General features: G+C 35.0%; 1 protein-coding gene across 2 annotated transcripts in view; it reads right to left on the reverse strand.

The window, feature by feature from the left end:
- Positions 1–16,162, reverse strand: part of Epha3 (EPH receptor A3) — a 314,096-nt gene that overhangs the window by 44,168 nt on the left and 253,766 nt on the right. For both annotated transcript variants that reach the window (XM_031364209.1, XM_031364208.1), the window contains exons 8-11: positions 14,282–14,384; positions 12,936–13,003; positions 8,384–8,509; positions 5,702–5,887 (exon numbers count right to left, since the gene is read on the reverse strand). In XM_031364209.1, the coding sequence (XP_031220069.1) occupies positions 5,702–5,887; positions 8,384–8,509; positions 12,936–13,003; positions 14,282–14,384 (483 nt within the window). The remainder of the gene's footprint in view (positions 1–5,701; positions 5,888–8,383; positions 8,510–12,935; positions 13,004–14,281; positions 14,385–16,162) is intronic.

Consider the following 16,162-nt stretch of genomic DNA (forward strand, 5'->3'; position numbering starts at 1 on the left):
TGTGTGTGTTTGTGTGTATGTGTGTATGTGTGTATGTGTGTGTGCTGTATAAAGTTCTTTGAAGGATAAAGTTACTTTGGTAGTCCATACCTTTAATCCCAGTACTTGGGAGGCAGAGGCAAGTGAGTCTCTGTGACTTTGAGGCCAGCCTGGTATACAGATTGAATTCCAGGACATTCAGGACTACAGAAAAACTCTGTCTCAAAAAAGTCCACCAATCACCCAAACAAGCAAACAAATTCACTTTATTTATGTGAATTAATGCTCTTTGAGATGCAGATCACAGGTCCAGGCAATCATGCTCTAATAGATTGTATACATTCAAATATTTTCATGTTATTAATTAGTTATGGCTGACACCTCATGCCATCTCCATAATGGAACTTTGCCTGGCTGGACTTTCTGCATATCGTGTACATGCTGCCATAACTTCTGTGAGCTCTTTTGTCCTATTGCCCTGTAGTGTCCTGAGCGCATGATCTCCATATAGCAACCAACCTCTCCGGCTCTTATAGTCTTTCTGCTATTCCACAAAAATCTCCGAGGAAGGGCATGACACAGTTGACCCCCTCATGGCTGAGCTTTCTGAAGTCTCAGTCTTTACAAATGACCAGTTCTGCTTCACTGGGTCCATCATCATCTTCATAAATTAAAGTTAGTCTTTCAATATTTAATCTTTCAAAATGCCAGGAAACCATGCTATGTATATAAATGAGAAAAATGGGCAACATCAATTCCATGGTAATTCCAGTTTAGCCATGCAAGAGACATTAGTGACCAGTAAAAAAATGAGATAGCCCCAGTCCTTTAAACAAGTAAAACATCATTGCCTTCTTAGTTTCCCTTCAATATACCAACAAAGACCTTCTTGGTTACATGACATGCTGGTATATGCATTTTGACTCAGTTTCCAATTTGCAATTGTGACTCTGCCATAATTGCTCATGTCATCAACATCTTCCCTTCTCGTAACTGGTGCAATAAGCACAATGTATGTACTGCCTACTGAGAAAGTGATGGGAAATATGATATTAGAGGAAACACAGATGGGATTTTAGAGAGAAGAAGCAAAGGAGGTAATGAAGACTCATATTGTCACTTAAGTATGACATATTCTAACTTTGTGCTCTCATCTTAGGTAAAGTGAATAGAAATATCTAAGTTTTTTTTTTTGTGCAATATAAACATGCAAAGGCACACATAAGAAATTCCTTAATGCACCATCCAAAGTATCGCTAATCGTGCAAGACTGCATATTAAACATGCAGCAAATCTTTTTGATGCTGCAATTTTCTTTCCATTTCTAGAAAATAACTCAAGCGTAAAATTTATCAATATACTTTTTTTAAAAAAAAATGCTACTAGGTAAAATTTTGCCAATGGTAATTACTGTTGGAGCCTGCGCATCAGTTAACTAATGGTGTGATGGCAGAAATATCAAACATTTGCTGAAACTAAGTTGCATCCTTTTGAACTTCAGTAAAATTGATAACATATGTTAGTACCTAGCTCTGCTCAGAGTGCGCCGCAGCTTTCTGCTACTTTGAAGATCAGAGGCTCTATCACCTTCTCCTGTTCAAGGCCGTCAGACTCAGCAAGTACCATGCCATTAACATTGTTTATGGCTCAACTCAAATAAATGAAAAAGTAATGATTATATAATGATCTTTCCAAAAAGAGGTCTGAAAATAGCATATTATGTGGGTTGTGTTATTCCTGCACACAATTAATAGCAATAATAAAAAAAATGGCTTTTAAGCAAAAGAAAAAACCAACCTAGAAATTATTTTCCAAAATTTTCGTTTGGTGACTCATTGTCTTGTGCTTAGTCTGAAGTAGGACATACTAGTCTTGTATAGACACTAGTCTTGTATATAACATATGATATTTAAGATGTCTGAAAATATCACAATTCTGATAATACTTTGTTTCACATGAAGATGAACCTGTAACAGGTTAATATGCAAGAGGTCTCAAATTGAGGAAGGTTGACTTGGAATTTGACTTCAGATCCCCTGAATTCCTAATTAAAACAAGAATGGCCTCATATTTCCTTTGTAAGTTCCTTCTTGTGCATAAAAATCAAGTCTGACTTCATGCTGCTTGTGCATGGACATGCACCTCTGCACTTTGTACATAGATTGGTTTATAAATCAAAGAGGTTTAGAAAACAAAATCCTCAGGAAAATAGTTAAATTTTAGAGGCAGATTAGCTGTATTTGTATTAAGTGAAGCATATTAAGATGGTACTAAAAACATTTGCATCTTCCTCTGTCACTACTGGGTGCCAGACTTAGAGCTTTTAAACGTGACACTGAGGAGCTTAGAATCAAATTCGATGCAGAGTATTCTATAGACTTACAGTGTATGTGGCTGTATTGATAGAGTGGGCTTGGCAGCAACTCCTGCTCTTATTTGGCCAAGGAGATATAGCACATTTAAACTCTTTACCTCAAGGGGGTAGTTGTGATGGACTCTAGGATGTTCTGGAATCAGACGTGACTTAGATGCTCAACACATCCTATTTATTATTTATTACCTGCAGTGTATTAACAGCATTTGGCCTTAATTTTTTTCCTGCACTTTTTTTTTGTCTTGGGGATTGTTTTGGATATTTTATTGTTCTTGTTTTCCTTTGCTTCTTTTAATTCACTTTAGTTTTAGATGCAAAGAACATTTCCTACAATATTTACTATTTCACATTGATTTAAATGCAATAAATACATTCTATGGTACAGCAAACAGTTGTTTTTACTGACTCATTGACACTGGAATGAAAGGAAACAACACCTGGTGGATGAAGTCCCAGAATCTTTTCAAACTGAGAATTTTGTTTGATGGTCGATATTACTCTTTCGTAAATGTTTATCCTGGAAAAAATGAGTGATAATTCTATGATGGCTAAAATGTAATAATATTTCTCCATCACTCACTGATTGAAACAATCAGTTATGTGAGTGAACATCGGTGAAAAACACACTCAATTCAGTGTCTCCGAAAGCCTTTTACCAGCAATTAATGTCCCTCTCCTCCTCTGTTACTTTACTTTACTTCCTACATCATCATTCTTCTCTTTGTTTTGTGCCTTTATATTGCTTGTTATTTATTTATTTATTTATTTGTTTATTTATTTACACTTCTCCACTTTACATTCTCTTTACTATACCTACCTATTGGATTATTTCATTTTCCTCCCTGGAATCACTCCTGCATGCCTCTTCTCACTCTCTTTTCAATCTGTTGCCTCCTTTTTTGGTTGAATGATTTTATATGCATATATACATGCACATATAATATATAAATATTTCTAAATATATAATATATAAACATACATGCATACATATGTATGTAAATCACTTTGCTCAATTTATGTTTGATTCCTGACCCAGCAGAAAATTAAACATTTATTTTGACCAGGAGCTAAACTTAACTATATCCCTGGTATTACTGAGGAATATTATCTTGTTTGGGGTGTTTCATTTTATTTTTCATTTATGTACTTAGTGTTTGAGTGTGGTAAATGGAACTGTACACAAGCATGCTGGAGTTAATGGGGGATATACTGTATCTTCTATTGCTCTCTGCCTCATTCCCTTGAGAGAGGGTTCCTCACTAAATCTGATAATAGAACTCTATGCCCAGCAAACAGAGTGGTCCTGCTGCCTCCTTCTTTCTCAGCACTTCTTGTCAATGAATCCTTCTAAGCACAGAATTGTCCACCTAACCTCGTGTTTTAGGGTTTAGCATTAACGTATTAATGCAAAAAGGTTTAGAAACTTGAAAATCTGTTTGCTAAGATCAAGTTTTTAGGGAGATTTTCAAAAATCAAAAAAATAAGTTGAGTATGAGCATACAACATAGAAAGCTGGGCTGGTGAGTTAGCTCAGCAGGTAAATGCAATTACTGCCAAGTTGGATGATATGAGTTAGGTCCACAGGATTTACATTGTAGAATTAGCTTCTTTGGTTGTGTCTGATCTTTACACGTTCAATGTGATACGATATACAAATATTCTAATACACACACACATACACACACACACGAACACACAAACACATGCACACACACACACACACACACACAATCCATGCTACAAGAAGAAAACTGAAATGTGGAAATCTGTTTTTGTCCATATTAGGGAATAGAGTTTAAATGGGCAATATCTCAATATCAGTGACTTCTAGACAAGAACATTGTGCTGTATAGATGCTCATGAAAATGGAAAAGAGAAGTGACCAATTCTAATGTACCAGGAGATAATCAAAATGTAAAAACTACCACAATAAAAGTCAAAACCAGCAGGCCCATCATGATGTAAAATGAAACATGGTAAATGTAAAAACTGGGAATAGATGAAGAGATGCATAAGGGCAAATGGATTGGCCTCCCCAGTTGGGTTCCAGATCCACAGAGCAACCACTTGATCAAGATGTCATGATGGATATTAAATGTCTAAATAACATTGAGAATCCAATGAAATGTGATCCACCTAAAACAGTATGTTGTTCCCCTAAAGGGACAGTAGAATAACTTACTTTCATAACCTCCACCTTACCATCAATGTTTTAATTAATTATTAAAACAAAAATATATTTCATCAGCAAATATTCCAGTATAATTTCTAACATCACCTGAGAATTACAAATGGTTGTTATCGATATTGCAATCATAAAGTCTTTGTTGTTATGAAGTTGTACTTGTTAAGTCCTTAATTCTATTTATTTCATATCAAAGCTCAAGAGGAAAATCAAAGTACTTCTTAAAGATGCTATGCTCTTGTGTAAAAGGAAATACATTTTAGCTACCCTAAGGTGGGAGAAGGTATGAGTGCCACTTGTAAAGGGCTGCAACTAATGTTACAGAAAAATATAATTGCAAAATATAACACATAATGCCTGTTGGTACCCATAGAGTATGGAAATGTGGTGTCAATGAATTATCCCCTGAAAGATGCCAAATTTTCTGCCATATGTTGTCATTCACTGGATGGAGTCTGTTGCCAATTTCACTTATTCTTCAGCCTGTGATCCAAAATCTTGAGAAAAAAAAATCCACAACCCATTCTCAAGAGGTTTACATTGGGACTGGAGCCAAGAATCGCAGAACTGCCTCACAAGATCTTTTTATGCTGGCTGAAGAAACCATCATGGGTATTAATCCAGAGCTCTGCAATGACCCTGAGCCAAAGGCTCCCCAGTGCAGCCTGGAAGGCACTGGGACCCTAGGTCAGAACTACCTCAAATCCACTGTGGAGCAACGAGAAGCCCTGGGTCTCCTGTGAGTTCCAAATCTTACATCTTAGAAGCATCCCCAAGATTGCTATAATTTTCCTAAAGGCAGGAGGAGAGCAAGGGGGCAAAGGTCTGAGAATTTAAATGGAGCTGTTGAGTAATACAAGAAAAGGCAGCTAGTTGGGCGTTCCTGTCAAAATCCAGCCATTACTTATCCTGCTACTCTGAGAACAAGATTATTCTCAATTCTCTTCAAGACAATCTTTTAATCCATGGACTAGAGTCAGAACTCAAAGTTCTGTGTGTAATAGGACAGCACTGGCATTTAACCTATTGCTAGAAAAAAATATGATCATCCTCAACAGTTTCAGTTAGAACCAAGCTATTTGCATTTTCAAAATGCTTCAATGACTGAGTTTATGGAATATCTGCTCAGCATAAACAAAAGCTGGCCTTGAGATTTTACTTACTTTTGGTGACAACTCCTTCCAGTCGGATGATGTTGGGGTGGTCAAACTGTCCCATGATGCTTGCTTCTCCGAGGAAGTCTCTCCTCTGTTTCTCTGTGTATCCCACTTTCAGGGTCTTGATGGCCACCGAAATCTCTTTTTTTGAAGGAAGTTTTAAGCGGCCACTGCAAACTTCTCCAAATTCACCTTTAGGATATAAAAAGAACAATAAAATATAATGAAATATTAAAAATTCATGAGGGTGTGTAGGTAGCTCAGTGGATAAAGTATGTAGTCCCTAGTTCAAAAGCCCAACACGCAGGCCAGGTATGGTGGTGCATGTCTATAACCTCAGTCTTGTGTAGGAGCAGAGACAGGCAAATGCTCTGTGCTTGTAGGTTATCCAGTCTAGCCACAGTCACAAAATCACATTCAGGGAGCAATTATATCTCAGCAACCACAAAAATCAAATATAGATCAACAGAAGAAAATATTCAGGGTCAACCTCTGCTTTCAATGTGTACAGACATGTGATTGAAGCATATATCACAAACACACACACGCACGCACGCACACACACACACAGACACACACACCAAAATAATTCAAAACAGAGCAACTGCTTCTTTTAAATTATTCCATTGAAATCTATATGTTTGGACTTCCAAGCTATATTCTATAAGCTCAGAGAATTTCGGAAAATGGCAATATAAATTGCCTAAGAAATCCTAGGTTATTTGCAGACCTTGACACATGGTCTCCATAGTTTAAATCAGCACTTCTTGAAACTGAAAGTGTAGAACTGCAAGAAGCATCTAGCGGAAGTTACTTTCCTTGTTCTAATCGCTAACATTGTTTCAAGGTTATCAATAGGCCAGCACAGATATAAAGATTGAACACGGGATTAATGTCAGATGTTTGAAACTATTCTGTTTTTACTATGAGGGCCAAATTGGCTATAGACTTAGGCTCACTGAAAATGAGACGGTAGGCATCTGCTATCAATTCATTTTATTGGAGTATTGGTTTGTTGTATTATTGACACACCAGCTATAAAGTTCTCTAGGCTTCTGGGAGGAGAACAATGATATAACAATATCAAATGAAGCATAGCCAGTTTTACCTAAAACTCACTGTAGAAATATTTTTCTTAGCTTTAATGTCCTCAACAAAGATACTTTAATGTGAAAATGATCTGAAAATTGTTGAACATGAAATATTGCTGAATTTTGAAGCTTCCAATTTAGTTGATATAAAATTTCCTTGAATCATTAGGATCTTGTCAGGTTTCTGGTAATATTTACCTATGGCTATTCTAATAGATACTGGGCTTCCTCCATCAGAAGCCCTTTACATATAGTTCTCTGACTCTGTTTTAGTTATAATTGCTACAAAACAGGCCACACACAGAATATCTTATACCACTATTGTACAGACTATTGGATCTGTATTGTACCACATTTGAACATTAATCTTGTAGTATCCAGAGAGGGGTTATTTTTCAAGTGTTTTCCAATTAATTATTTTTGATTAACAAAGCATTGCTGAGTATTTTCTAAATATGGTGCCTGATATGTCAGCTAGAGAGGCGTGAGACAATCTGCTTATTAATTAATTAATTAATTAATTTATTTATTTATTTATTTACTGTTTGGAAAATAAATGTTTTGACATCCAAAAATAGCAGAATATCCTGTTTATTCCCTGCTACATCACAACAAATATTTTACCTTCTCTTTAGGAAGTTTTAACCTCCACTGACTTTAAATGATTATATGAATCCAGTCTCCATTGTTTGCAAAACAATGAATTATGCTATACCTTAACAAAGCCACTTTCAGTCCAAAATAAAAGATGCAACTCTCTTCACATATTTCTCAAGTAGTGGGACTAATGCAGATTTCATGAAATACTAACAGACCTCAGAGTAAACAAGGAATACTGATCCTTGTTTCTGAGCAATGATTATAACTATAGGCTCTGTTGGGCTGGAGGAACAAGACAGCAGTATTTGAGACTTCAACTGATTTCCTAAAGTCAAGTTAGAATATGTCACTACAGACATGGGGATAATAAGGAAAAAGAGAAATTAGAATTTCCATAACTTAGAATGTAAAACATGAAAAAGATTTAATTTTCTTTCATGGGGTTATCAGAACATTTCCAGTGAGCTTTAGTGCCAATTGTGTCAAAACCTATGAGGTGAATATTAAATTGAGGCATTTTACATTATTTAAAACATATACTCAAAATGGTCACATGACATTTATGTCAAATGTGTCAGCCTTTTATTTTTGATTGTTGGGTCTTTGAAAGACACGTTTAAACTAAAAATCAAGATTTACAATGACTAGTTTTGTTTATAGTGAGACTCACTTTTATCCTGCTGTCCCCATTTAGTCAATAGCTTTGTGACACATGATCAGCTTTTAGCCACTGCTATTGCTGTCTCTGGAATTCAATAAATAAAAGGCAGCCATGGTCTGAGAGCCTGTAAGTCTGGCACCTTTGAAATAATTACATTCCATTAAATGCTGTATTTATTTATTGCCTGTCTTTGATCATGAAATCAGAAAATGCCTGACTCCATAGTAGTACACTTATTAGCAAGCTCATGCTCCTCATGTAGCATTCTTACTGCTAGTTTGAAACTCATGATTAGCAACTTGTTATTGGTAGGAGAACAATTGATGTGCTAGTTACCTGCTCCAACAACTTTGTCAATGGATATATTGGTGGCATCCAACTCCTTCGCAAACTCATGAACTGCTTGAGTAGGGTCTTCATATGTATGTGGATCAACATATGTCCTAAGACCTGGAAGTTTTACTATTAACAAAAAGAAAAGCATGATTTTACTGAGCAAACTTCAAAATGTTATTCACTGAAAAAATTCTCTATCACATTAATTTGTATTGATCTTTAGGCTACTCTGTAATATTAAAAAATATCTCATAGAGATGTACTAATTGTAAGAAAAAAGTTGTTTGCAATACAGCACAAAGAAAACGCACACAAAAGTATTTTCTCTGCTAAGACACTAGAAAGGAGCATTGAAATGAAGATCTCAAGAGGAAGATGTCAAGAGCATGAGTGGGCATGGTAGTTATACCACAAACACTGTGCTATGAAACACTTCTGATTCAGAGGTACTGCAATACCCAAGTATCTTTACAGAGTACCATCTGACTGCAAATTAAAATACATGAATATACTCAGGAATCAGAAGAGAGGCTTAAGTATAAAGTAATTAAAACATTAAAAAAATCCAGAACATCTCCGACACTATTGTGTATTTATTTTAATTATTCACAAAGTAGTTCGCCATCTGAACTGAAAAATGGAGTTTAAGCTTTATATTTCATGTGCATACTTGCATACTATCAGTGGACTTAAATCATGTATGACTCAGAACATAACTAAAGGCAACATAAATATTGTTTAAAAGCTTAAAAGTTATGCTTAGAAGCCATTTTAAGTATAAGTCGTGCACATAACTTCATGCTATATTTATTTATTCAATTATTCTGAATTTATAATTCTCATGGCTTTCTGTAAACAAAATATCAGAGTACCTAAAGGTAGGTAAATCATTTACGTATCATTTAATATTGTGAAATAAATTTCATTTGGAAAAATTATAACATTAAAGAGAATTTGAAATGCTCGAACACATTATTTACAAAGTAAAATGTTTTAAATATGAACCTACATTAAATCTGTGAATTTAATATTAATGATCAAAAACTGATTCCCACAAAAGTTTTGTTGACATTATAGCTGATTTCAATTTTGATTACATGGATCACATTGTTTTGATATGAACCAAGTATGCATAAAAGATATATTTTCTTATTTAGTTACACTTAAATGTTGAAGAACACTTCCTTTTATGAAAGAAAATACAGACAATGTAATTTCCTAAAATTACTTTATAATTGCACCATCTCATTTAGAAAAAGATAAACAATACACTGGTCCAGTTGGCGTTGGTTTGGCAGGGAAATAAATAATTGGCAATAGTTTTCCTTAGGGTAAGCCTTCAGCACAGTGGAATATCAATCAATGAGCCAGTATTTCAGAGTGTGTTTTTTTTAAAAGTCTCATTTATACCATGAAACATTTATTCTTTTCTATAAAAGTAGATGTGGACTCATCCTTTAAGACAAGGAGCAGCATATGTATAGCAGAGGATGGGCTAGTTGGTCATCAAGGGCAGGAGAAGCCCTTGGCCCTGTGAAGGTTCTATGTTCCAGTGTAGGGGAATGCCAGGGCCAGGAAGCAGAGGAGGGTAGGTTGTTGAGAGGGGGAGATGGGAGGGAACAGGGTTTTTTTTTTTTTTTTTTTTTTTTTTTTTTTTTTTGAGAGGAAACTGGGAAAGGAGATATCATATGACATGTAAATAAAGAAACTATCTAATAATAAAAAAGCCCAAAAAGACAAGTATCTATTATTTTTAATATTAAACTAATAACTATCAATAGTATCAATACTAAGACTCTGTGCCTATGGAAAGCTGTTATATATTCCTCGATTTGGGAATCACCAAGTTACTAAGATATTTTAGGATTCAAAATAATTGAATAAATAAATATAGCATGAAGTTACATGCATGACTTATGCTTAAATCGGCTTCTCAGCATAACTTTTAAGCTTTTAAACAATATTTATGCTGCCTTTAGTTATGTTCTGAGTCACACATGACTTCAGTCCACTGATAGTGTGCTGGTATGCACATGAAATATAAAGCTTAAACTCCATAAATATGTGTTAGCATCTTCTAGCATTAGTCAGTTTGCTTACATTTAAATATTCACTTCAATTACTGATTTTCTGGTGTATTTTCATCTGCCTCTAATTTTGAAAAGTAAAGGAGTCTAGTATTTCTCCTTAAGAAAGAAAATAACATTTTGAACATAAAGTTGAATATGTTTGTTATATAATTACTAATCTGTGACTTTGGTAAATTTGAAGAATAAAGCTCATCTTAGGGAGAGTTGCTGGCATTAGAATTTATAAAACTGTGAGATAATTGTGACATGCAATGTCTGAAATTTAACCAAAATATGCTACTTTTAAAAGTCCTAGATTGAGCTTTTAAAGTCAGACTTGGAGAAAAATGTGTTCAACTAAATAATACAATGCTTGGACAATCATTTCTTCCTCAAAAAATCAATCACATTTGCTCCTATTAGCATAAAGAAAATTGATTTTTCTGTCCACATGACACTTATGAAAAATTATAAACATAAACACACTGCCATGAGTAAAATGGTCTCTACCCTAGGGACTTTAGCTGTTGATTTTTAACTGCTCGTTCCTGATGTTCTGGGTACCAGGAGGTTTGGACTGCAAGGCAAGTAATCCCTTCACACCAATAATTAAGGGCACCATACAGAGTGATTGGGCTCTGCCACAAAAACCAGATAATAAACACATGCACACGTGTTAAGCTGTGCTACTTTACAGCTCATTCTGTGCAAACACAATAATTTACATTTCCATTTTACCAGCATGAGTTGCCCTAAGGACAGTAAAAAATGTCCAAACAGAGAGGGCAAGGAGACAGGATCTTAAGAGGCAAAACACATTTCTTTTCTTTTGAAGCAATGTTATAGGATTTGTAACAAGGCTTGAGGGAATAGTTCATAGCTAGAGATTTTTAAAGTAATACCAAATAAATACTCTGAAATAAACCAGCTGTAGTAATCAGAGGCAGAAAGTCTATGACAAGCATGTAACTTGCTTTATGGTTTTAAAACAAAAATAATATACATTTATTTTTTAAAAATTGTTTATTGTAAGGATGTGGTGCATTGAAAAAAAAAAGCTAAGAAACTAAGCCATAAAAATGTGGAAAATACTAGAACCTGCATAGAATTGGTGACAGACATTTATCAATGTACATATTCATAAGGGATATGATTTCCATAAAACAGCTAAGTCAGTATGGTGCAGTATAGAAAGTATTCACACCAAGCATCCACCTCTAAGATGGATTCGGAAGAATAGAATTGCCCAAGTCGTTCAGACTATGAAAGAATGGAAAGCTGTTCATCAAAAATTTGATAATTCACTAAATTTATTTGGTAAATTAACTTAACCTGGGTTGGAATAGCCTGCGTAGGTATGAGATTGAATTAAGGTAAAGCCATGATGTTTTATTATTGAATGAGTGGTTTTATTTTAGTTCTGTGCTGAAATGAATAACACGTAGTGCCTCTGCAAACTTTTTCACTGCTTCCATATATCAATTTACATTTTTGTAAGCATTCTTTTTTCTCTTTCTTTCAACCTATTGTTTGCTTTTCTACATGTAAACTAGGAAATGAAATTTTATGTGAATTTTAGCCACAATGATTTTTTTAGATGCAGAAATAATATTTGATAGGAAGCATCCTATCCACATAAAGAAAGTTTTAAAACGTAGTAGTAAAGGCTCAGGTAGTTATTGCTTCCAAGTTGTCATTATTAGGCCTATGGAGGTATTTCAGAGCAGGTAAGCACCAGTTTGGTCTTTTTGTTAACTTCCATGAGATCTTGCTTCTTCTCTGAAGGCCATTCATTGGTTTGTACTTGCTAAGCTGAATAAAGCTAGAGCTTGGAAAAAGCAGATACATTGGACAATTTATTCTACCAGAGAAGAGAAAAGTATACAACTCTTTGTTCAATGCAAAAAAAAAAAAAATGTTACCTGAAAGTGTATTTCTTTGAAGAACTAGTAATATAGATTTAGTTAGTTGGTATAGATGTGAGAAGGAGAAATATTGTCTTTCCTACCAATTAGATGACATCTTCAAAATAAGCAGTTTATTCTAAAAGCCCTTTCCTGGTTGGAGGACCATATGAGGTGAGGCATTTCCTATTAAGAGTGGTCATTTATATTTACTTTGCAGTTAACAGAGAGAAAATACTCTTGTTCGGATTTCAGCAGAGGTGTAGTCAAGAGGAAGCTGAGGCTACGCTTTTTATTTCAGCCACTTAGAGATGATTACAGTTTCTAGGCCTCATCACAGGTATTATCTGAACATAAAACTACAGGTTACTCTCTTCACTGTAAGTATTCTGAAACCCAGCCATGGAGGAAATGCTTCACATAGAACCTTAGATTTATTCCTCTTTCTAAAATCAACTTAATTTGTTAGTTTTCCCCTCATAAGGCTACTTTTGAATTCCTTTTGTTGGAGAGAGGTTACCCAATCACATATCAACGACTGCTAAAGCTGAAATGTTGAAACAAAGTTTCAAAACTCACAGTGCCCATTCCCAAAGTGAAGGCGCTTCTCATCTGAACTGTGTTTTGACTTGTGATAGCCACAAAACCTAGAGGCAAAGCAACAAAACATAAATTCACTACCTATGCTCACAATATATAAAACCCTGCAAATAAAGCCTTCTCCTGAAACAATCAAATGCTTTAATGAAAGTTTACTGACACTATATTACATTTTTTTTCTGGGTGCCCTGGAAGGTTGCCTAATGAGGAGATATGTAGAGTTGCCTCCCTGCTGAGCAGACACCTCCAGTTCAGTTTTTATAATGGCCTTAGAATGTGTTTATAGTATTTCTTAACAACTACCGTTGGAATGAATAAAGAGTAAAGTCTCCATTGGTAATGAGTGCTGTGCCCTGTTACCAGTGTTTGGGGTGAGAAAGTGTCAAGGAATCTGGGGTCATTTGAAGAATGAGGGGATAATTGGAAAAAGAAAGTGGGAACGAGGAGTGGGGTCAAAAGAGAAGTGGTTTGAGTTAGAGGGTGCGGGTAAGAATTAACGGAGATCAGGGAACTTCTTGGGAGACTGTGTTTCCTCATAAGGTCAGAAGTTACACCCATAAAGTCCCACCAACATTACTGCCTAAACATGAGCTGGACAAGGACCACAATAGATATGTTAAGGCAGACCTTAGAAAGCCCATGAGGCCTCAACCTCACAGGAAAATCTAGAGGCAGCCAATGAATAGTTAGAGGTGGGAAAATAATGTTTCCTGGCAAGAGCACAGCAATTGGTTATCTAATACCAATCTGTTAGCCTGGAAAATATACATGTTAGCCTGGAGTAACACTGAATATACTAGACAGGTTATAACTATATATAAACTTGTATATATATATATATATATATATATATATATGTATATATATATACATATATATAATTGTATATATACACACATATATTACAGATTATAAACTGCATATTGCATATGACATATTACACATTATGTATTATATATCTTGTATATGGTACATAATGTATATTTTATATACTATGTCCTATACATACATAAGTGCAAAAACAATTGAAAAAAATGGCCATGAATTTGGTAGGGAACAAAGTGGGGTGTAAATGAGAGGCTTTGGAGGGAGAAAAGAGAAGGAAGAAATGTAAACATTATAATCTCAAAAATCAAAAAAAAATATTAATGGAGAAATAAGAACAAAAGATAAAATGAAAGAAAATAAAAGCAGAAGGGTCTCAAACATAAACACCCTAGTCTGTTAAGAGATTTCTTTGAGTTCACAAACTTCCATGTCTAAAGCATCTCGGGGCACTGAAAAAAGCCACAATCCAGGTCAGTCATTCAGCCAACGAAACTCACCGTCCAACCAAAACATAGGTGACCACAGTAAGGACAATGATGGCCACAGCTGCGGAAATAGCAATCATCACCACATGACTGTTTTCACCAGAGATGGAGAAAGCTGCGAGGTGGAAGGAAAGAAGGAAAGAGAACAAACATTACCGGCATGACTGACAGCTACAGAGCAGTGCTTATAAACCCACTCCGCACTCTGATTTTTTTCATAGTTTAATCCAACACTGAAGGAATTCACAGAATTTAAAACAAAGCAAAAAAATGACACACTTCTCATAATTTTAATGACATTACTTATTAATGAAATTAAAGTTTGATAATAAATTACTTGAGTGCCAGATTGTGAAATCTGGTGGCCTTTTTTATCTGTCCACATTAGCATGCAAGTCATTGAATAAATCAGAATTCCTAGTAAGAAATCAGGTGAGCCCTGAGAAGAATCTCCTTTTGAACCTGACGTGTCTATTCATTGGCTAAGAGAATTTTTGTTTATAGCAGTATAAATAAAGCTCAAGAGTATTGTACTAAATTAAATAAGTCAGTCAAGGAACACTTATTTCATGTCCTCATATACATGAAGAAGCTAACAAAAGACAGATTCATGCAGTTAGAAGATTAATATTAATATAAATATAAACATTATAGAGTACTTGCTAAATATATACAGTTATTTGTTTGTCAGTTTCAAGACAACATGAAGATCAGAAAAGTCATGAAGTGATGGTTTGTTTACATCACATCACCAATAAATTCTCCTTGTATTTCCTGTCTTCATAAATGGACCCATTATTAATTAACTCAGCAAGAAATCGCCCTAATGTCAATTCTACTCAACTTTCAGATTTTTTAATAGTTCACATCTAAAACAGGGTTTGCTTTATGTAGTAGGTATAAAAACTCAAAACAAAATCTTATAGCATTTGTCAATCCTATGAAATTCAAATTTCTATGCCTGTTAATAAGTATTTATTGGAACACAGATGCAATTGGAAATGACTTATTTTGAGTTGAACTGAGTAGCATCAATGGAGACTCTATATGCACACAGATTCAAATATTTATCTGCTCAATTACAGAGTAAGTTTATGGAAGCTTGAGTAAGGACAATGTTGTTCTGACTGTAATGTAAATAACGAGCCACTGAGTGGGGACATAAGTTCTTGTTATTTGTTTTGAAGCCAGGGTTAAGACTGGCATTGCATATAAGCTACTGGGTTGTGGTGGTGGTCCTGGGCCCAGACCAGAGCATATGACTAGGAAAGATCAAACCCAGAAAGTATGAGATCTTCTCCTCATTTCAGACCTGATCAATCAAATCCAATTTGTCATGAAATCTTTTTTATATGGTGTTATCTGTCTCCATGTGACTTCAGGATTATAATTAGAATTTTTTTCTATTCGCCTTTTTTCTCATTTATTTTACCACTCAAATGTTTCTTCTCCAAAGCCAATCTGCTGTACTATTCTTACACATACATTCTGCTATGTTTTTTTTTTTTTTGACACTTTCAGGATTCAGTGTAAATTTTAAACCAGGTACTAATATTTAAGGCCTAAGTTTGTAGCTTAATACATTACAAAGTCCATGAGTATCCTGATCTGGAGGTTTTCTAACATCCCCACTGCTCTGGGAAAGCTCAGATTACCATATATCACTGTGCTGGTAAATCCTGATTGGACACATGATGAAATTTTGAGTTGAAAGAGAAAATGAGGGGGGAAGGACAGAGAAAGGGAAAGGAGAGAGAGATAGAAGGAAGGCAGGGAGAGAGAGAGAGAGAAAGAGAGAGAGAGACAGAGACAGAGAGAGACAGAAACAGAGAGACAGACAGAGAGAAACAGAGAGAGAGAGAGAGAGAGAGAGAGAGAGAGAGAGAGAGAGAG

The sequence above is a fragment of the Mastomys coucha genome, unplaced genomic scaffold (genome assembly GCF_008632895.1).
Source record: "Mastomys coucha isolate ucsf_1 unplaced genomic scaffold, UCSF_Mcou_1 pScaffold12, whole genome shotgun sequence".
Taxonomy (NCBI): Eukaryota; Metazoa; Chordata; class Mammalia; order Rodentia; family Muridae; genus Mastomys; species Mastomys coucha.